Below are 22,017 nucleotides of genomic sequence, written 5' to 3' on the forward strand. Positions count from 1 at the left end.
CAATCTGATTCTTGTGAACTCCGCTCCTCCCATTGTTGCGGCTGCGCAGTTCAATTTTTTTTTCTTCAATTTTTCACTCCTACTCTGGCTTCCGGACGCCAAGACAGACCGCTGCCGCCGAATTTAAAGAGACAGGCGATAGTTATTTTAAATACGATAAACGGCAACCATTGTCCCTTAGCTTATTTCCCGACGCTTCTTGCCTGAGCTTGTTTAAATCGATGGTGATGTTTTAATCAAAGTCGCAGCGAGTAGCAGCTTGTCTGTCATCACCCTCTACTCCTGCTGTGGATTTCTCTCCCGTCCCTTTTTTTAGCGCTGTGCCGAGAGAGAGAGAGGACTGTCCAGCTAGGCAAAGTAGGGTTTGCTCGCTGGCAGGCTGGCTCCCCGACCGAGAGGAAGGTTTGTCGGCTAGCCAACAACTGGAGGTAACACCGAAAGCTTCCCTCTCAAGTTGTGGTAGCGGCTCTCAAGCTCTCCTGTCGCCGGGATAATGGCGAAGATTCAGGCGCACAGCACGGCGAAGCAAATAAACCAAATCCAAGACAAGCCTTACGTTATAACACAAAAGCAAGTGCAGCAGCAGCACTTCCAGAAGCTGAAGGTAAGGAGACAACAACGACAAGGGGAAAAGTCCCTCAGAGTCAGAACCATTTTGTTCGTCGGATCATTGCGTTGGATTTTGAGGCTCTTTCTCTCTCTCTCTCTCTGTGTCTCTCTCTCTCTGTCTCCCTCTCTCTCTCTCTCCCCCCCGGACGTCGAGAGTAGTGAAAGCATCGGCTGTGCTAACGTTAGTTAGCTCGCTGGCCTATTAAAAGTAATTCAACCGCTAAAACAGCCGAACGTTGACGGTTGGGGGTTATAGAGACGTGGACGCTGTGTTTCATTAATGAACGTGTGAGTGACAGTTGAGTGGTAGTTTTCTTATTTTACGATGTCAAAAATAACAGCCCCTCTTCTGTGAGCAAATGTTAACTCAAACCTCGGTTGTGGGAAGTTCCTCTTGTTCGGGTTTTTTTTTTTTTTTTCTATCAGCCACCCTGAACAAAGTGGAGGACGTCAGCCAGCCAGCAGGCTAGCCAACAACGGCTATTTCAGTTGATTAGCAGCTTCATTACACGTTTTCTTTTGTTATCGCAGTGTTTTGAGTATTATCATGTTGTTGGTTTTTTCTGCCAACACGACACCGTTGTGCCAGAGTGACTAAAACGTGTTGTATAAATGTTGTATGTGGGTGTTGTTAAGTGTTTTGTGGAGTTATTATCGTCAGTTGGCTAACGCTAGCTAGAGCAAGCCCCTCTGTAGGATTGTGTTTGTGACAATTGCTTTGTGTGGACACATATTTTATCGTAACCTAACCTAGCCTTGGGTGTTAGGTTGAATAAAGACCAAGCGAGGATCCCGGGAACAAAAGCTGTTTGCTGTTTCTTGTATTCGCCCATTTATTTATTTATTTATTTATTTATTGTGGTTACTTGTACAGCTTGTACCGCTAACTAGTGCATTTGTTGATACAGCACTTCATTTGACAATGAGGGAAGCAAACATTGACTATTTATGGGACTGCACGTCCAAAAATATCCACACACAGTGTTAAAGAAATAATGCAATACACATATTTTCTGGTTTGTTGGTGGCACCATTTTAATTTTTATAGTAGTGCAATTATTAATGCGACCCAGTGTTGCAATGATGTATAGACTATGGCGTATTAAACATGTTTAAACAGCTTTTCTCTGTAACATCCTTCTTCATCAACAACACGACAGGATGTTTGCCATTTACTTCTCCACAGGTCCATGTGAGACTGATTGTACTCAATGCTGTATTCAGGATTTTTGTTCTTTTCTTCCTCTGTGTTTAGGTTGAAGATGCTTTGTCATATTTGGACCAAGTCAAAATTCGTTTTGCAAACGATCCTGGCATATACAACAAGTTTCTCGACATCATGAAAGAGTTCAAGTCACAGAGGTATTTATGCAAGAAGTTTAGCAATACATTTTTAATGAGTTGATTCTTAATGCCAACTCTGAATGGTGGAGCTTGTGTGTGGACTTTGATTACGTTGCAAAACATAAACACCCAGGGATCAACCACACATTTTAAAGCATTTTCAATAAGTAAGAAATTGCCGATCCTGCTCGAATCACCCAGCAGTTTATGTTCTCTTTTTTGAAAAGGACTTGGTTGTCTTCATGCAGCATATGAGAGAGGAAGCTGTCATCCACACCACTAATGTGTTTGTGTCTGCCTGTTGTCTTGAATAGCATCGACACACCGGGGGTGATAAACCGCGTGTCTCAACTCTTCCATGGACACCCAGACCTAGTCTTGGGCTTCAATGCCTTCCTACCACCGGGGTATCGGATAGAGGTCCCCAAGAATGGGGTGGCTTTCCTCCAATCGCCGTTCTCCACACAGGTGAGACACTCTCCTCACAGCAGAAGTTGAAAAATCTGTGCTTTATTTATCTTCAAACCTATTAAACTTTCAGTAGATGCATCGTAACAATCTCGCTGTGTGCTGAAATGTACTGTATGTTTATGCCCACAGAAAATTTTAATTAAGAGGAAACTGGTTCTTGTTGGCTGCTCTGCCTAAAAAAAATACAGAACAGATTTGTCAGTTAATTAGATTTTAATAAGATTCACAATAATAAAGACACAAGGTGATTATTTATTTTTCTTTTTAACCACTGGAGAGTTATTTGGAGAAACATTTCAACTTTTAAATTCTGTTTTAAGATCCCATATATGCCATGCTAGATTGTGCAAATACATTCAGTTGTCATTTTATTAGGAACGCCAGGGCTAAAACTAATGACTATTAAGTTGAATCAACACCTGTTTAATCAAAAACTGATAGCTGTAACTTAAGTAAGATTTATTACAGGACTGTTGTATTAGACTGCATTAGTTTTAGCTAAGTTTATGAAATGTGACATTAAAAAGTCACTCTGAGGCGGACCAGTGTACCTTGAGGACCAGGGTGGTGTGTGTCACATACAGATTGTTACTTTGCATTTGCAATAAAACCGTGTTGATTTTAGAATTTGTCACTGAATATGGTTGGACGTGTGTTTTTGTATCTCTTGTATTGATTTTCCATTCGACATAATAGAGCAGTCTTTTAAAAATATAATCTTGGATGTAAACATTATAAGCATTTATTACAAGAATACAATATGTGATACTACTTAAGTAAGGTAGACATAATATAAAACAATGTTTCAAGCTTTTAAGCTTCTTAATTGGAAATTTAAAAGAAACACTGGTTGTATCCAAAAAAATGCCATAATGGAATAAAAAAGTAGTGTCCATAAAAGTTTATACTTTCTGCCAACAATCCTACAATTCAACGAGCCACATTTTATTGATGTGAAAAGACCATTAATCAGGTTTTTTGGTTACGCAGGGTTGTAGCGTTTCTCTTTTTCCATCCGGTTCCACCTCAGAGAATTTGACTTAGTGGTATTATAGAGATACAAAAATTACAGATGTTTGAGTCCTGTAAGTGTAAGAAATCACACTGCTCACTATAGAGTCTATTATATAGTGAGTATTGAATGAGTGAGTGGGACGCAGAGAGTCAGACACAGCTACTGAGACAAGTGTTTACATTATCTAGCATCAGCATTGTTTTCCTCCAGACTTTAACCACCATCTGAACTTGTATTTACTGGCATTTTTCACTAAACTTTATTTGACGCAAACGACTTCAATGAATGCACCTCTAATCACCCAGCTCAACCTCTTTCATTTGTCCAGGTATCCCCAGGCCAACAGGGGAAGAGTCTCACCACCTCTGCAGTGACCGCGACCTCAGGTAGTGCCTCTGCCGCCCAAACTGAAGCTGGACCGGCCCAGACTACTGAGGTCAAGGCGGCTTCATCAGAGCCCCCATCTTCCTCAACCCCAGCAGGACCTCCAGAGCCTCCCAGCAGGCTTTCTCTTCCTTTGACAAACAGAGAGAGCCAGAATCAGGCAACCACGTCGTCTGTATCCCCGCCTGCCTCAGAGACAAGCCCTGTAGAGTTTGACAGTGCCATTAGCTACGTAAATAAGATCAAAAACCGTTTTCTGGACCACCCAGAGATCTACCGAGCCTTCCTAGAGATTCTTCACACGTATCAGGTACGAATAAAATGTGGTAATTGAAGTAGCCTTTTAGTTGTATATATATATATATATTTATATAGACAATTTAGGTTTAAGTTATTGTGATGTAGTTTAGTTTACAATCCTAATTTTCCACCTTAAAGATTTTGATTTTGGTAGGACTTTTACAGCAGAACTCTCTTAGTGCTGGTATTCTGAGAATCTGAGTCCTCTCTAATGGCTTTATGGTATTTTAAATTAAACTAATAAATAAAGCTCATAGTTGAAGTGTTCAGTGTGCAGCATCAAATTTCCACAGCAGTCTGTTCCTTGAGGACAGTGGTGGTGTTTGTGTCTCCTGCACCAAGATTATTGACCATGTGTAGCCAGGCCAAATAATTTCAACTTTGCTCTGCTTTTTTAAAATTAAGTTTGATTCCTCACGTCTGATCAACATTTACCTCCCTACCACCCCTCAGAAGGAGCAGCTGGAGGTGAAAGAGAGTCGAGGCAGCCGAGGTAGCAGTGGGATGACAGAAGACGAGGTGTTTTCTAAAGTTGCCAGTCTTTTCAAGGGGCAAGAGGACCTGCTGGCTGAGTTTGGACAATTCTTACCTGATGCCAAGCGATCACTGGTCAGTAAAGCAGCAGACAGAGATCAATAACGTTGTAATTTTAAGGTGCATTAAAAATCAACAAGGTCAAACAATCAATGCCCTGTCTCGGCACATAAAAACATTCTCTGTTGTGATTTCTTCTTTTTAGTGTTTCACGATTAAAAAAAACCCAAAAACCTTCCTCACAACCTAGACGACTATATAATTTATTTCCATGCTTCTGCGCAGAAATGTCATTCTTCTATATTCCTCATAGTCAGTGTTTTTTTTTCTCAACATTGTTTGAATACAGTAAAGTTCAATAGTTGTATTAGATAATCAATTAGTTAATAGACAGCATGTTATTTGGCAGTTATTTTGATATTCAAATCATCAATTTTATTAATTTTTCAAGCAGAAATTCACAGTTTTTTGCTTCTCAAATGTGTATATATGTGGGTTTTTGAAGTTGTCTATGAAAGTAGTATTTAGTTGCAGAAATCAAGCTATTTTAGCTTGGGCTTTGAGAAATTGAAAGTCACTCACTTTTCCCGTGTGCTTCCTCTCCTGTAGTTCACAGGGAGCTCACTGACAGGGGGGAAAGAGACGCTGAAAAGACCGGAGGACGAGGACACGATAACCAAACAGAACAAAAAGAGGCCCAGGCCCATCCTACTGCAGCACATTTCCCCACTGCTCAAGGTAAATTCTCAATTTAGAATAACCGCCTCAGGCAACGCGCCAATGTATGTATACATGTCCTTGATCTCAAACAACTCTTTGTTTCGTTCCTGAAGCAACAATGCAGTGCTCCCACTACAGTGACTTTAATGATTATTGACTATAAAGATCATTCAGCATTCATTTCTTTCTTTCTTTTTTTTAAAGAAAAAAATGAAGTATTCCTGTACCAAAGATCAGTCCTTTGCTTCAGTTGGCAAACATGGAGTCTTAAGAGAATTCTCCTTCTTTGATAAGGTGAGGCATCTTTTTCCATGTTGGATTTCCTTCTTCCTGGGTTCATACTGTTTATTTGACCCACTGCCACTATACTTCCTTTCATTTTCCCTCTTTTCTCTACTGCTATTATATGGTTTGTTTTTTTAATGTCTTTTTGAATAATGTAATTGGTCTGATTTCACTGTCAACCTTCACATCATTCAGGTTCGTCGCCTGTTTAAAAGCCAGGAAGTGTATGAGAACTTCCTGCGCTGTATCGCCTTGTTTAACCAGGAAGTAGTCTCGGGAGCAGAGCTGCTACAGCTAGTCACTCCTTTCCTGGGGTGAGTGGATGGAAACATAATTGATCTGAATAAATGTGTGAACTGGCTGGATGAAATCAGAGACTTGGGTGCACAGATGAATGGATACAGTGGCTGCAGGGAGCTGACAGAACGTGTAGACTGTAATGTCTGGTCTTGTAGAAGAGGCACTCTGGTATAACTGCAGGAAAGGGCAATAACTGTTAAAATGTTGACATTTATTAAAGGCTTTCAGGACTTTTTAAAGGCATTTGCAACTGTTACTGATATGACCATTACATATGCAACATAATTCAGATTTGTATTCACATTACATTCTCATAGGATTATACTGGTGGATAGCACTTGTGTTTTGGTCAGCTGTTCTCCTTCTGATTTATCTGTCATTCCTTATTTCATCCATCTCCTTGCAGGAAGTTTCCTGAACTGTACACACAGTTCAAGTCATTTCTGGGGGACAAAGAGCTCTCTCATGCTGTGTCAGGGCTGTCGGATCGCTACATGGAGGGGGGAGGGGGCAGGGAGGTGGATTATGCCTCCTGCAAGCGCCTGGGGTCCAGCTATAGAGCACTGCCCAAGACCTATCAGCAGCCTAAATGCAGTGGACGCACTGCCCTATGCAAGGAGGTACACCTACTTACATTTTCCTAATGAGTTGTCACGAGGTCAGTGCATCACTTAAAGACGCCCTGTGAAGTTTTCTTGTAAGCAAAGTTTCTGTTTACACTCAGTGTTACTCACAATTGTGTTTATCCTTGAGATCTGTTGAATTAATTCATTTACTCATAAAACATCTGCAAAGCAGATTGTTCTTAAAAGTTTGAGAAGTGTTTATTTGCTGACAGTCTTCTTCTTCCCTGCCTCTGCTGACATATTACTGCGTTTTCTAGCATAAATAGTAGTAAAAGATAGTAAGTTAATACTATGTAATTATAAAATATATTCCTATAAAAGGGTTTTACCATTCATAATTTAATGGGAACTTTTCTGCCTGAATGTGTGTAGGTGTTGAATGACACCTGGGTGTCATTCCCCTCTTGGTCAGAGGATTCAACCTTCGTCAGCTCGAAGAAGACTCCTTATGAGGAACAGCTGCATCGCTGTGAGGATGAAAGATTTGAGGTATGTACATCATAACAAGAACTCTACTTACAATTCTTGCAGAGCCGGGAGGTTTGTATAAACACCACAACTTACTTAATACATGTTTTTATCTTTGTGTCCCTGCGTCAATAAGCTTCAAGTCCTTGGCTACACTGTAGTTGATGGCTGCCGTCTAAAAGCTGTATGTCTGTAACTCTCCACTTACAGTTGGATGTGGTTCTGGAGACAAATCTGGCCACTATCAGGGTGCTGGAGAGCGTCCAGAAGAAGCTATCCCGTCTTTCACCTGAGGACCAGGACCGATTCAGATTAGACGACTGCCTGGGCGGCACCTCTGAGGTCATCCAGCGCCGTGCTGTGTATCGTATCTATGGTGACAAAGCCCCTGAGATCATTGAGGGACTGAAGAGGAGTCCCGCTACTGCTGTGCCTGTGGTGCTCAAGAGGTCAGGACGGTCATTTTATTTTAAATGTCGTCACTGGCAAAATGTTTAATGGAAGAAATTCAGTGGCTGAATTCTGGTGTTTATGATCTTGTTGCGTGTGTGTATTACGATTATCAGTCAGTTAGATATTTTCTTGTATATCAGCATTTGTCAACATTGAAAGAAGAGTAAGATCTTTATATCAACAGGGAGTGAGCTTTGTATGTCCTGCCAACAAATGTGAACCATAACAGGAAGGTGATTTTAAAAATAGTTTGTGTGTTCAGTGAACTTGTTGCAAATGTGTGTTTTACAGGTGGCAGACTTCCACATAAAGGATGAATTCTGAAAACGTTCCTTCCTACAGATCTTTACATTGCCATACAATCAAATCACCAAGAAAACTCACTGACAGACATGTTATGTAACATAGTTATATATGTGGTTTGTTTTGTTAAGTATCTACATTTAAGGTGTGTCTTCCTCTGCAGGTTGAAAGCCAAGGAGGAGGAGTGGAGAGAGGCCCAGCAGGGTTTCAATAAGATATGGAGGGAGCAGTATGAGAAGGCTTACCTGAAGTCCCTCGACCACCAAGGAGTCAACTTCAAACAGAATGACATGAAGGCCCTGCGGTCGAAGAGTCTTCTCAATGAGATCGAGAGTGTCTATGATGAGGTAAAAACTTCCTGCCGTCCTTTGACATTAAAGCTTTTGTAATATGAAAAGATGATGAGGTGTTGAGTGTCTAATTACATTCCTGTGTAATTTTTGGACTAGGTTGTAGATACATACTGGAGCTTTATATTTTAAAGTGTTAATGAGTCACTTAACATCCTTTTTTAACTTGGAACATGACCCCCTTCACATTTTCAAAAGATGCATTCAAACCCAGAGCTGACCAGACAAAAGAAATGAAAAAGAAGTTTCATAGAAATCCACTCAGTCTGGTAGTCATTGATGTGTGATGATTGTGTGAGATGTTACACATTAGTCATCACAGTTAATCCTTGACATTAGAAACAGGAGTTGATGAAACAATCTGAACTCCAGGGCCTTTATTTCATAGTCTGCATCAACACATTGAGGTTGCTGTAGATGTATAAACTTTCCATGTGTATCTCTCAGGCTACCCATCCATGTTTACTTCAACGTTTAGCAGATCATTCTTGATCTTGCAAACAGCAGTGGAGATAACGATCTCAGCTCGAGATTCAAATTAATCAAAATCATAGAACGTTTGAATATCTACAGTTTGTGGTTATACTCATCTGCTGATAAGGATCAAATGCAACACAGTAAATTACCTTGAGTTGATAGTGTTTTATTTCCTTTTGTGCAGTGCTGCTTTTAACAGACAACTTCATTGCTGCAAAAGAATTTATCATATTTTTCTGTTAAATATGAATGTAGGAAGAATAATTTATTTAAATCAGTGAAACCTATCAAAACTCGTGGTTTTGTATTTTACGTTTATTTTAAGTTTCCCTCATTAATCTCTTTTTTTTCTCTCAGCGTCAGGAGCAGAGCACAGAAGAGGGTGGAGTTGGCCAGCAGAGCCGTAATGGCTCTGGTGCATCCAGTGAGCCTCACATGGTGTTTACGTATGAGGACAAACAGATCCTGGAGGACGCCGCCTCGCTCATCATCTACCATGTCAAACGCCAGCCAACCATCCACAAAGACGACAAGGACCACATCAAGCGCATCATCCAGCACTTTGTCCCCGACCTGTTCTTCTCCCGCCGCGGTGAGCTCAGTGATACTGAAGAATGGACAGATGAGGAGGTTGAGCCTGAGGAGGGGGCAGAGAGAGGAGGAGGAGGCGGCAGCGGCAGTGGAGCAGCGGTGATGGCAGGAGGAGGAATTGGTAATTCAAATAATGCATCAGGAGCAGCAGCAACCCCAAGTAGTCAGTCTCAACCCCAACCTGCCCAATCACAGTCCCAAGCCCAGTCCCAACCCCAGCAGCAGCAGCTCAACGGGGAGTCCAGGCGGAGGCGCTGCAGCCCATCCCAACCTGCAGACACGGAGGCCTCCACCACCTCCAGTAGCATGAGCCAGCCTGCAGGGACTGCCTCATCCACCCCTGGATCTACACCTATGGAGACGGGTTCAGGTGCACCCGGGGAGAAGGTGGACCTGCGCGACCCTGAAGCAGAGCACCAGAAGGACCTGGACGGCGTCTACAACCTTTTCTTCGTCAACAACAACTGGTATTTCTTCCTGCGGCTGCACCAGACCTTATGTTCGCGACTGCTGCGGGTTTACCGACAGGCAGAACGTCAGCTGCTGGAGCACCGAGCTGAGCAGAGCAGGGAGAGGCTGCTGATGGCAGAGGGAAGGAGAGAAAAAGCATGTGACCTCGCTATGGAGCTCCGCCTCAAACAGCCCAGTAAGTTCAGCTACTGGTTGGTTCTGTAGATCCTAGATTGGTTTAATTTAATTTGAGTTGGTGCAACAAGCTGTGATATCTGACTCAACATGGACAAATCATCTCAGTGTAGGAGGTTGTTTTTTTCCTGTTGTGACCAAGAGCTTTAATATCAGTATACATATGATCTCATCAGGGAAATTAGTTAATTAGTTTTAATTAATGAGCATGAATCATAAAGTTAACCTAAATCAAACAGTTTCTGATGTCAGTCAGTCCTACTACATGAAAGTATTCCAGATGTGTTGAAGGACTGATGTTCTTTTCTTTGCCAGCATTTGAAAACAACATGGTGTTGAAGATTGGAAAGTTTGACAAAAGAAACAAAATGATAACAGATATTGTTCAATGGGTTTTTATTGGACTTGACTGGTTGTTAGCTTAGTGTAGTATTGTGTTATATTGTCTTGGTTGAGCTGGAATTTGATGAGGTGTAGCAGTATGGTGTCCTGAGGTGATTTGCTTCAAGGCCATTCAAGGCATTTTAAAAAATAGATTTTAAAATGGCTGATTAATTTTGGATCATTTGTTTGTTGTAACCCATTGAGCTCAGGATAAACCAGCTGTCATAAACAGCCAATTAAAGGCTATTCTGATACAGGTAAGACAACCGCACAGTAGAGCTGCAACTAATGATCAATTTCATTATTGATTTAATCTGATGATTATCCTCTCAATTGATCACGTGGTTTTTAAAACAATGAAAAACTCCATCACTATATTGTTGAGAACAGGTCATTAAATGTCTTCTTTAGTCCGACCAACAGTCAGTAAAATTCCATTTACTTCACTACATTTAAAAAAACAAAACAATCCATTTTCACATTTAAATGATCAATCAGTTATTAAAATAGTTGCTGATTGGTTTTCTTTTGATTGATTAACAGACTAATTGTTGCAGCTCTACGACAGAGCAGCACAAATCTCAACAATTTGAATTAATGATACCTGCACCGCCTTTTTTTTTTTTTTTTTAAGTTATTTTTTAGGCCTTTTATAGCCTTTATTTGATAGATACAGCTGATGATAGACAGGAAAGGGGGGTAGAGAGAGAGGATGACACGCAGCAAAGGGCCGACTCAGCCTCGGTACATGGGTCACCAGCTCTACTCACTGAGCTAACTGGGTGCCCACTGACCGCCTTTTTAAATAGCTGCTTTTGGATAAAAACTGCATTTGACCTTCTAGTATGTATTCATGCTGGAGATGAAGAGGTGTATCCAAATTCAGCCCAACACTTCTTCACAGATCACTTAATTACATTGTAAGGACCTGCTGTGACATCCCTTTGTTTCCACAGGTGAGGTGGAGTTGGAGGAGTACTACCCAGCCTTCCTGGATATGGTGCGCAGCCTGCTGGATGGCAACCTGGACTCCACACAGTATGAAGACACACTGAGAGAGATGTTCACCATCCACGCCTACATCGGCTTCACCATCGACAAGGTCATCCACAACATCATTCGGCAGGTAAGAAAAGTTTACCGTCACACTGAGCGCTCGTATCAGACAATGAAGATGTGTAGAACCAGTGTTTCCCACACGTGGCGTGGGTGATATGACCTAAAGTTTTTTTACAGTGATGATGAGTAGCCTGCCCCATTATGTAGGTTAATTATTAAATTAATTAAATTATTTATTCTCAGAGTTAGACAAGGGTTAGTATTGGGCACCTCAGTAGCATTTAACTTTTGAATGAATTTCCAAATTTTATTTGAAAGAATACACTATTTCTAGTTCTGTTTCTTATTTTACCATTTTAATTCTCTACCTTATTTTAGTGTTTACTCACAAACTACTCTCACCAAGCTTTTCCCTTTTACACAAACATATGCACCCATCTACACCAATAGCACTGCCCCCAAAAGTTGATGATTCAAATCATCACTCGAGAAGACCCAGATTGACTCGCGTTTTCCTCATCTGTGATGACAAGGAAAGGTATTAAAACGTAAGGTAGCTAAAACATTAGTGTTAGAAATTTAGTGTAGCAACAAACAGAAAGAAAATAACAAATAGTTGAGTCTTGGTATTGAACAGCCAAATCAATTTCTACTAAGACAAATTCTGAGTCAGGTACAGCTCTAGTCCGCCCTGCTCTCACTCTCAGCTCATCAGATACTACCTCTTGGTCAGCGGCCGTAAAACACAACTTTTTCCTCCACAATTCCATATTAACAACAGCAGGTGAGCCGCCTGTAATGTCGCAGTGTGTTGAAACCAACGTGGTACCGAAACCACATGCGTTCACTGTTGCTTTACCTTGTCTGTGCTTTTAAAATATTCACCTTGTCCCCAGTTTAACTTAATACCAGAGAATCTCTCTCTCTCTCTCTCTCTCTCTCTCTCTCTCTCTCTCTCTCTCTCTCTCTCTCTCTCTCTCTCTCTCTCTCTCCGTGTGATTGTCAGTAGACGTACGGGAGGGGTAGAGCGAGGGGGGGATTTTCCACTAGTTATTTGATCGCGGATGGCATCATTCTCTCAGACGGAAAAAATAAAACAATAAATAAATGCTAAAATGGGTCACCAAATATACCTGGGATCCTGCCGAAATAAAACCTGCTTTGTCAACACTTAACATTGACATATTCTGATATGCACTTTCTTTGACTTCAGCTGCAGCACCTTGTGAGCGACGAGGTGTGTCTGCAGGTGGTTGATCTTTACCTGGCTGAGAGGAAGCGGGGGGCAGCGGGGGGAAACCTGTCCTCGCAGTGTGTCAGAGCAGCCTGGGAGACCAGCTACCAGTGGAAAGCCGAGAGAGTCATGGCTGAGGAGAACTGCTTCAAGGTGAGCACAAAGTCCTGGTGAATCAAATATACTCTTTACACCTGTTCAGTACTTTTAATATGATAGTAAAACTGACTATCATGTATCTGAGGGTGTAGTTGGTTGCAGTTTTACCTTCTATGTTATGACTTGGGATTTATTTTGATATGGAAGTGACATTACTTGTTCCACAGCAAGATGAACGCTCTTTAAATGTACTTACATATAATTGAATTAGATCATCATTAAACTGTTAGCACCTTTCTGTTGCACTCTTAAGAGATTTTAACAAGTTAAATCTCTGTTGTATGAATATGAACCTCTGAGTTGTGACTCTGGTGTCATTCAGCTGTAGCGTGTTGAGTTTGTTTACTTAGTTTCTTTGCATTCTGTCATCAGGTGATGTTTATCCAAAACACGGGTCATGTGACAATGACCATTGAGCTGCTGGACACTGAGGAGGCCCAGGCGGATGATCCGTTAGATGTACAGGTAAACACACGTGGAAAAACAATCTAAATGTTTGTTTTTTACACGCACTTTGAAATATATAAAGCAATTTAGTTAAATATTTATTCATTGTAATGGATCAGTTATTAATGTCTTCACCGTCTTCTCCCACAGTGCCTGTCGAGCTACATGGAGCAGTTTGTAGGAACAGAGTCCAGCCTGTGTTCTCAAGAGGGCTACTTCTTCAAACCTGTATTTCTGCCAAGGTATAACAGTTTAATATAATTATTTCTAAACATCAGATTTTATAAATTTGTGGTTTAGACTTCAAACTGTGCATATACACATCTTATAGCCACCTATCTCGTGTAAAGAATACAGACAGATCAGCTTGTAAACACTCTTGGGCCTCTTACTGCTAATGTTTTGAATATTTTTTCCACAATAGACAAAATACTTGACTGCAAAGAGCTACATGAATGCCAGAAGAAAGAATGAATTTACACACACTGTCTGCTCTGACTTAATTGAAAATGCAGCATTACATATGACCATAATGTCGTATTTCAGGGAACTTAATCAATCTTTGCACACAATCAGCATTATTTTATTTTCAGTCAAAAAAGGCCACAACATTGAATCAACATCTCTCTGACACAGTCTCAGTATAAAACGCATATAATAACCTTCAGGGTAAAGTGTTGTTTATGAGTACACTAGGGTGTACAGGTTTTCTGATTTACCTGTATTTCAGTAAACACTTTAAGAACAATACTGGAAAACAAACATCTGCTTTAGATGGAATTTGCATACTGGAGGAAGTGGTCTGTTACAATGCATCTTTGTAATATTAACTGGAGGCCCTTTATCATTGAATTGAAAACAGTTTTGAGAATCATTCACAGGTACAGTCAGCAGATGGGGAATATTTTAAGTTATTGTGCTCTTTTTTAAAAATGCAGAGACTCTGTTGCCCACCTTTGCCTCATTGTGAGCCAGGAAAAATCCTGTTAAATGTTTGACTAAGAGCCTGGAAAAGTAAAAAGTTTCTGTTCAAAGTCATTAATTTGATCTCAAACTATGTCAGACAAATACTGTAACCCAATCAGCACGTTAAGGTCCATTAAATGTGTCTCTTCTTGTAGGAACCTGCGTCGTTTCCGTCGCTGGCAGGTGCGGCAGGTGGAAGCGATGCGTTGCAGGAGAGAGTGGCACCGCCAGCTGGGCGTGGAGAACGCCGGGAGTCTGGACTGTCGATTTAAACTCAACACACACAAGATGGTGTTTGTCATGAACTCTGAGGATTACATGTACCGCAGAGGAGCGCTAGTCAAGGCCAGGAAGGTAGGTCATTAGTATCCCGTTGTGGCGTGTTGTAAGACTCTTGTGTCGTGACGTGGAGAATCTGGGTGACGATGTGGTGTCAGGATAATCGAGCATCGCCTTTTCTGCTCGTTAAATCCTGTTTGGACGAAGCTCTGACAGTTGTTCCTCTTCTTCCACAGTCGCAGCACAGAGTGGCAGCGAGCCAGCACGAACGCTTTGACAAGTGGCACCAGGGCTGGCTGGCCAATCACGTTGCAGCCTCCGCTGAACGCTCGGTGCAGAACTGGCTATTGGGCGAGGAGGAAGAGGACATGATCCCCTGCAAGACGACCTGCCTGTCGACTGAGGTCAAAGGGCAAGCAGTGAACAGATACCAAGTTCATTACAGCGGTAGCAAAGCCCCAGCCTCACCGTAGAGGCCCGCATAGAGATGGACATACAGCGCACACACACAGGTAAATGCATGGACGTACAGGACATTCATACACTAAACACAGACATGAACAGCTGCAGTCCCACTTCTCCACCTTCCTCCACAACACATTCACTCATTCACTTCCGCTCATGGATGAAGAAACAGTGCAGACTCTGGACTGTTTACACCAGGGAACAGTGAGTCAGTGAATGAGTGCACAGTGAGTGATGATGTGGAGAAAAAGGACCAACGCAGACGGTGAAGTAATCAGTGAGAGTGAACTCGGCCCTGATCGATGGGACGAGTTGGACACGACGGCACAAACGAAGCATCATCATCATCATCATCATCATTCTAGCTTCTCTGGTGGCACTAAAAGTTGATAAGACTGAGGCGGTTGATCAGGTGAGAAGTTATGAGATCATGAAATTTGTTTCAGAAATGTGAATGTCTGTTTCTTTTTCTTTCTTTTTTTTAAAGTCAAGTGTAGTTTTTAGCTTCTAAAGCCAGAGAGCCTTCTGTTTGTTTGTTGGTTGGTTGGTTCATGCGTGTTTATATGGAGAGATAATGGTAAACGTGTGTATGTATGTGTATCCTGCTCTCTTCATTTTGTCTGTTTGTATGCCCAGTACAGGCTCTACAACTCTAGTAATTGCATTATTACTGTATGTGCATATATACAACAGGGGTCCTGTATTTTTATATATGCATCTACACGAGTTGATTGATACATCTTAAGATCATGTGGTTCTTTACAGTGTTTGCTGTCAGCCAACTCTTGATGTTTGCATTTTGTTTTTTTGTATTTTTTCCCTTTTTTGTGTTGTAGCTAAACAAGATATCACCAGGGCAACAAGGAGTCCTTAAAATTAATTGGTTTAATATGGATGAAGCAGTCAAATTATGTATCATGTTCATGATACTAAATGTTTACTTTGTATTGTCTTTTTTTTGCATACTGACATTGAAAATAAAAGCAAAATATCAGTGTTAAAATAGAATGTATAACATTTATCCTGTATCAGTTATCACAAAATAAACAACCTAGTTGTGACCTTCTTAGATGTTGACTGGCAGGTTGTTTGTTGGATACAGAAGATTCAGTCAGTGAAGTGACTGCATGTGAAACTAAAGCTTATAAAACGGAGTTGAAACAACATCTTTGACACTATCTACAAAAACATTATTAGTTGATCTGCAGAAAATTAAACTTATTGATCGTTTAATTTACTTTTTAAGACAGAAGTTCCAGTTGTTTAAACATCAGGATTTGTTGGTTTTGGACTGCTGATCAAAACAAAACCAATAAACTGAAGACGTCACACTGAATTCTGGGAAACAGATTAAAAATGACATTTCATAGACGAAACAAATAATTGATTAATGGAGAAAATAATCATCAGATTAATCTATAATGAAAAGTATTTAGGGCTGTTTACTTGTATAAGTTTATGTTGTTCTTGTATTTATTGTACATTTTAATGAAAATGCTGACAAAATGTTGACAAATGTGTCTCTACGAAGTCCATTACCAGCTGTTCTGCAGCCTTCGTTCCCATCATGTGATCCTCCTCAGCACAGAGTTACCAATTGTTGAGCAGTTGTAGATTTTCAAAATTCCACTTTTTTCCCGAGCACTTGAAGGACTTCTCGTCCATTTGGGTTAGAAGTCGATTCAGATTATATTTAGATGTATTGATCTGAGGGAGACTGATACGATTGAAAACCCCAGAACAGCCACTAATTGACCTCGTGGTAAGATTGTTTTGTTAACTGCTGTTTGCAAGGTCAAAAAAGTCTTTCAATCTCAACTGACACTTTGTTTTTCTTTAAAAAAAAGGAAAAATATTGGGATTTTTATGTTGGATGATGAGGACTTGTTTGATGGCATTTTGTCAAAGTTAACTGTGTTCTCCTTTTGATTTCGTGGGTGCTTCCTCTCTGCCAAGAAGCAAGATTTTTCAGGCTTTTCAGCATGATTCATTCGTCCTTATTGGCACACTGAACATAACGGCGCCAGACTCAGTTTACCCTCTGGGAACAAAACAGAAAAATGCATCAAATCCCTAATCGCTGCTGGTGGTTTTGGACGACTTCCTCAAGCTTTTTTTGGACAGAGCCGACAAACCTAAATCTTGTCGAGACCCGCAACGCCACTTTTCACCACCAGGCCACAAATCTACTTGTAGGTAAGAGGGGCGAATGACTAACAGCTAATATCTAAAAAGGTATACATGGTTATAATCTACTTTAGAGTGCACTGCAAACAAAAATTAACAATCATAAAACCACATAAGCAAACATGACTAATAAAAGCACAATGCAGAAGAGGAAACTGCGTCGACCACAGCAAAGGACTATTAATAGCTTGAGGAATGGCCTCTATGCATGTGTGTGTTAACGTGCATGTATTTATATTCACAGCACTGCATCAACGATACTCAGCAAAAGCTTCTTGTCCCCCGCGAAGGTCAGGAAGTCCACAAGACCTAAAAGGGACAATCTGTGCCAAACTCAAAGATCAGAACGTGTTGGAGGTGATAAAACTTAGAGTAAAAGAGTGAGGGGAAAAAAAGAGTCGAGAGGCAGAGCGAGTTTTAAAAATAATCGTGGTTTATAAAACCCAGATATGACAGGATCACCAAAGTGTATACAGAAATACAAATACCATCAGGAAAACCATCATGGAACGGTGTTATACACTTGACATGTACAAACTACTCTGTAAAAGGGACTCGAGGGGGAGGATGGTTCAGACTCCAAGACATTTTCCTTTCTTTATGCCTCTTAAAATCACATTTAACCACAATGTATTTATCCTATTATTATTCTTTTTTTTTGTATCTCATCAAAGTAGAACATCATCTACCAAACTACAGGTACTATCACATTCAGCTAGATTAGAGAAAGGGTACAAACAACATCGAGAGAGGGGAGGAAGGTAGGCGAGGGATGCACACATGTAGAGCACTTTAACATCATGGGGGGTTTCAGCAAGCAGTGAAAACAAAACCATCTTCGATTTTTACACCCATGACAAAAATGGGATGTCACAACGGGGCTTTGTCACCTTCATCGTCTCGTCAAACAAACTGTACAAAAAGAACCCTGTTTTTTTTTTTTTCGTCAGTGGGTTACTGAACATCTGCGAACAGACACTGGTCACTTAAACATTTGTTTCGAAGCATGTCAAAAATGCTTTCAGCGAGCAAATAAAAAAAGATCCTAAATCTGCTTGAGAGGTATTCAAAGTGAAGCTCAGGCAGATCTGGGATCAGTTGAACAGTATTTAGTTATATGGCGAGGGTCCTCTCTGTTCCTGTGCCCTACAGTATGTCAAAGTGCTTCTGTCAGCAGGGCAGTTTATAACAACAGATGTAACGTCCACAATATTTTCATGCACATTCACAAATGTACAAACAGTATTACAGCTTCAGGACACAGTAATCTGCCCCCCTCCACCCCCTTTTTTTTTTTTTTTTTTGTTCCCCCACCTCCTCCATGAGCCCTGGACGCAAAAAAACCCCCCGGAGATGACGGAGCCTTGAAAGAAGAAGGAATCACCAACGAGATACAACCAATCACATTCTCCAGTTCTATGGATTTTTTTCTTCCTATTTTTATACAAACACATTTTAAACAGATTTACACATGAAAAAAGAGTGCAGGATTGTGACCAATCAAAGAAAACAAAATAAAAAGCTCCTCATCACCTAAAAAATACTGTTTGTCTCGGAGCAAAAATGGCAACGTATGAAATCGATCATTGTCATGGTGGCTCCAATGATCGCTAATATACACATCATGTCAAATAAATTAAGGTCTATGTACAATGTAGAACAAAAGCAGCATGCAGGCAAGACAACAGAGCCTTTTTACAAAACTATCTGCTGTAGTGTTGTGCTCTCCGACGAGAGAGAGAGAGAGAGAGAGAGAGAGAGAGAGAGAGAGATTTGTGTGTGTGTGTGTGTGTGTGTGTGTGTGTGTGTGTGTGTGTGTGTGTGAGATGTTTTATGCCCCTATACACTTACATGGCATGTATCCAGTGTATTTAAATGGATAGGGAAGCTACCCGTCTTCTACATTCTAACAAGTACAACACATTTGTTTTAAATTTCTAGCTTTCCAAGTTCACATTAACCTTATCGCACACAGAAGCTTTTCAGTCTTTTTTAGCCGCTACGGGAAAAACAAGAAGTAGAAGAAACAGGACTTTGTGTAACACATTTTGTCATATAGCTCTCTGGGCTTTGTCTCATGACTGGCTGGTGGTGACGGGGTGTAGCCACAGGGAGGAACAGCAGAGCAGAGAGCAGAGTGTGGGGGTCGAACAGGAAGAGAAAGTCAAACACACACACACCAGCATTAGATTTAGCATCCTTTTCTCTGAAAACCAGAGGGGGCCCTTCAACAGCAGCGACACAATTTCAAATTACAACCAAACAGCTGTCAAAGTGTGAGCCGCTGGTTTAAAAGAAGCCGTAGAGGCAGACAGTGGATGTCAGATGTACAGCACATTTTTTTTCCTGATTGTTACTAACTTATCTAAGATTAATAGATTAACAAATAAAAAACACCTGAAATTATTTTTTTTAAAAGTGCTAAAATGAGGCGACATTGAACATTAGAGACAAACAACATGTATCTGGTAACATGAACGCTGAATGTGGTGAAACCGGACTGATACAGGAGCTGTGAAACACGTCACAGGTTAGAGATATTTACTGTTAAAGAGACCTGAATGTTATTTTATTATAATAATATATTTGACTACCAACCAAGGAGCTCAATCAGAGCCTCAAACGTGCCCAATTCAGATGTTTGTTGAGGTTTTTCTGTTTTATAATTAGGGGAACCAAGTCAAAAGAGGCTGATTCATTGGGTTATAGCTTAACTTTTTGTTAGAAGAAACCACCCAAATAGTAACCCAAATGATCACAAGCTGCACAAACCGTTTTTATCTGCAACCATTGAATAAAAGACCGCCTCATCTGGCAGCGCTGAGCTTTTTGTCAGGGAGCTCAGGATTTCTAGCAGCACTCGAGTCTGGTGAGAATATGAAGTGTTTCAACATACCGGGTGGTTCTCAAACTTCTTCTGTCACATCCAAAGGTGAAATAAATTCACTTCATGTTAATAAAACTATTAACAAAATGAGCCAATTTGAACTTCACTCCAGTAACATCTTGAACATGGTCTGCCTTTTTCTTTCTGTGCATGTTTTTCTCTCTCTTTTCTTTCTCATGCACAACAACAGGCCAGCTTGTACTTGACACGTCGTGTTTTGCTGCGTGAATAAATCTTGTTGACCTGAATGTTGAAGGCCTTGCTAGCATCACAGCACTCTTGTTTGATTATTGTAACCATCATGAATCAGAGTCATTCAATTTTTAAACATACTCCATATTTTTTCCCCCCACCGTATGGTCCCACTCCCGCTTTGAGAACCACCGGTATGAACACTGTTCTTGACTCACAGACGATTCAGCTGAACATCTGAAGCGGTGCGTCACATCACTCTGTTCCTGACACAGTTCTGCTCATATCACTCAGATTTCCAACAAGACAGACAGAACCAGCCGGCTACAACGGCCCAGTGAAATATGCACTTTTGTAAATAAGCTTTGTACAGGTTGGGTTGGCAGAGCTAAAGTAGCCACGGACACATTCATAAAAATTAAGCTTTGGTAGTTAATGCAAAGAACAGCCATGCACATACGCATGTAGCTAATCGGGGCACTTTAAGATGACATGACGATTCACGAGTCAGTTTGCCCTAACTCGAGGTTGGGTGTCTTAACTATGATCTTATTAAAAACATGGCACAACCAAGAAAAAACATTCCAAACATTATAAAATACATCAACAATCATCGTGGAGATGCTCAAACTAGTCTCACTAGTATAAACAACACATGTAGAAGTACTCAACGACTACAATAGAGTAATAATGCACATCAAAATATATGAAATATATTACAAAGCAACTTCGTAGACTAGAAATGTTTAAATCAAAACATCCCTTTTAGTGTACAAGTAGGTTTTTTCTTTTTGTGTATTAAATGCACTTTTCCTGCAAGTGCCTCCAGGGCTGTGATTGACATTATTACAACTCAACCAAAACAAAAAAAAGTTGGAGTATAAAAAGAATCAACAAGCTGAAACCAGTTGATTTGTTTTTGATATGCTGTGATGTGTGTAGAGTCCTTCCTCAAGTTCCTATAATTATTATTTAGTCTTTTGATTGGCTTCTCCCTGTTAATCCTAGTTTAGTTTTAAAAAGCTGTGTAAACAGTCATAAATCCAGAAAAAAGTAAAGAAAAAATCTAAACAAACACAAATATCTCAACATAAGAAATCCTTTTAAAAAAAAGAAGAGGATAATAATCCCAGGGCAGTGTGGTCTGTGTTTCCATTAACGTGCAGAAGATTTCCCCTGATGTCTGTCTGTGTGTCTATCTGTGTGTGTGTGTGTGTGTGTGTGTGTGTGTGTGTGTGTGTGTGTGTGTGTGTGTGTGTGTGTGTGTGGCATTAGCGCTCTCCTCAACAGTAGCAATACTATACTATTCTTGTGCTTCAGTAGGTTTATCTTTATGTGTTTCTGCATTACAGTGTGTATCGTGTCTGTGTGTGTTTCTATACTTATAAAGACCAAATATACTCACATGTATATGAGGTAAATTGTCCAAAGTGAATGCAGCCGGAGGTCCTCACTGCTTTAAAGGTTTAGACTGAAGGTTACTACACTTATATCTATAAGGGAGAAGGGTTGAGGTTGGGTGTTAGTGAATGAGGTCCTTATAAGTATAGTATGTTCTGTGTGTGTGCGTGCTGACGTTGTGGACTCAGCTGAAAGCCTCATCATCCGTGTCTTCAATTAGCACCTTTGTGTCCTTTCTCGATCTAGAAAAGAGGATTAAAAAATATATATATTATCTAACATATTAATTTTATATTACAACTTCAACAGATATTTTAATGTTGTTTTATGTTTTAAGTCAGTGATAGTTGCATCTTGAATCAAATCATACAACCGGTGTCTTATGTGTTTTAATTTGATATGTCCCTTACTTCAAGGACACAACTTACCTTCTTTTAAACTCTCCAGCTGTTTCCACTCAGTTTTAGTGATGAAATTGTTTA

The 22,017-nt window shown here is 40.5% G+C and overlaps 2 protein-coding genes across 4 annotated transcripts in view; one reads left to right on the forward strand and one right to left on the reverse strand.

Moving 5' to 3' along the window:
* Window positions 1-88: 88 nt before the first annotated feature.
* On the forward strand, window positions 89-15,937 carry sin3b (SIN3 transcription regulator family member B). 3 transcript variants are annotated; one of them, XM_051377976.1, is made up of 19 exons: window positions 89-604; window positions 1,865-1,971; window positions 2,268-2,421; window positions 3,768-4,133; window positions 4,529-4,732; window positions 5,267-5,395; window positions 5,582-5,671; window positions 5,858-5,976; window positions 6,369-6,582; window positions 6,961-7,077; window positions 7,267-7,505; window positions 7,976-8,159; window positions 8,997-9,876; window positions 11,216-11,385; window positions 12,532-12,705; window positions 13,084-13,176; window positions 13,309-13,400; window positions 14,280-14,478; window positions 14,640-15,937. In XM_051377976.1, exons 1-19 carry the CDS (start codon window positions 494-496, stop codon window positions 14,874-14,876), a joined length of 3,879 nt encoding a protein of 1,292 aa, XP_051233936.1. In that variant the 5' UTR covers window positions 89-493; the 3' UTR covers window positions 14,877-15,937. The 3 variants fall into 3 exon arrangements, with proteins under 3 accessions (XP_051233936.1, XP_051233937.1, XP_051233938.1); XM_051377977.1 differs by having other exon boundaries at window positions 4,577-4,732; XM_051377978.1 differs by lacking the exon at window positions 89-604 and adding an exon at window positions 748-897.
* A 1,530-nt stretch (window positions 15,938-17,467) lies between these two features.
* xpr1a (xenotropic and polytropic retrovirus receptor 1a) overlaps window positions 17,468-22,017 on the reverse strand; it is a 67,487-nt gene continuing 62,937 nt past the window's right edge. The window contains exon 15 of the mRNA XM_051377979.1: window positions 17,468-21,777. Coding sequence (XP_051233939.1) covers window positions 21,720-21,777 — 58 coding nt within the window. The 3' untranslated portion in view covers window positions 17,468-21,719. The remainder of the gene's footprint in view (window positions 21,778-22,017) is intronic.

The sequence above is a fragment of the Dicentrarchus labrax genome, unplaced genomic scaffold (assembly GCF_905237075.1).
Source record: "Dicentrarchus labrax unplaced genomic scaffold, dlabrax2021, whole genome shotgun sequence".
NCBI classification, from domain to species: domain Eukaryota; kingdom Metazoa; phylum Chordata; class Actinopteri; family Moronidae; genus Dicentrarchus; species Dicentrarchus labrax.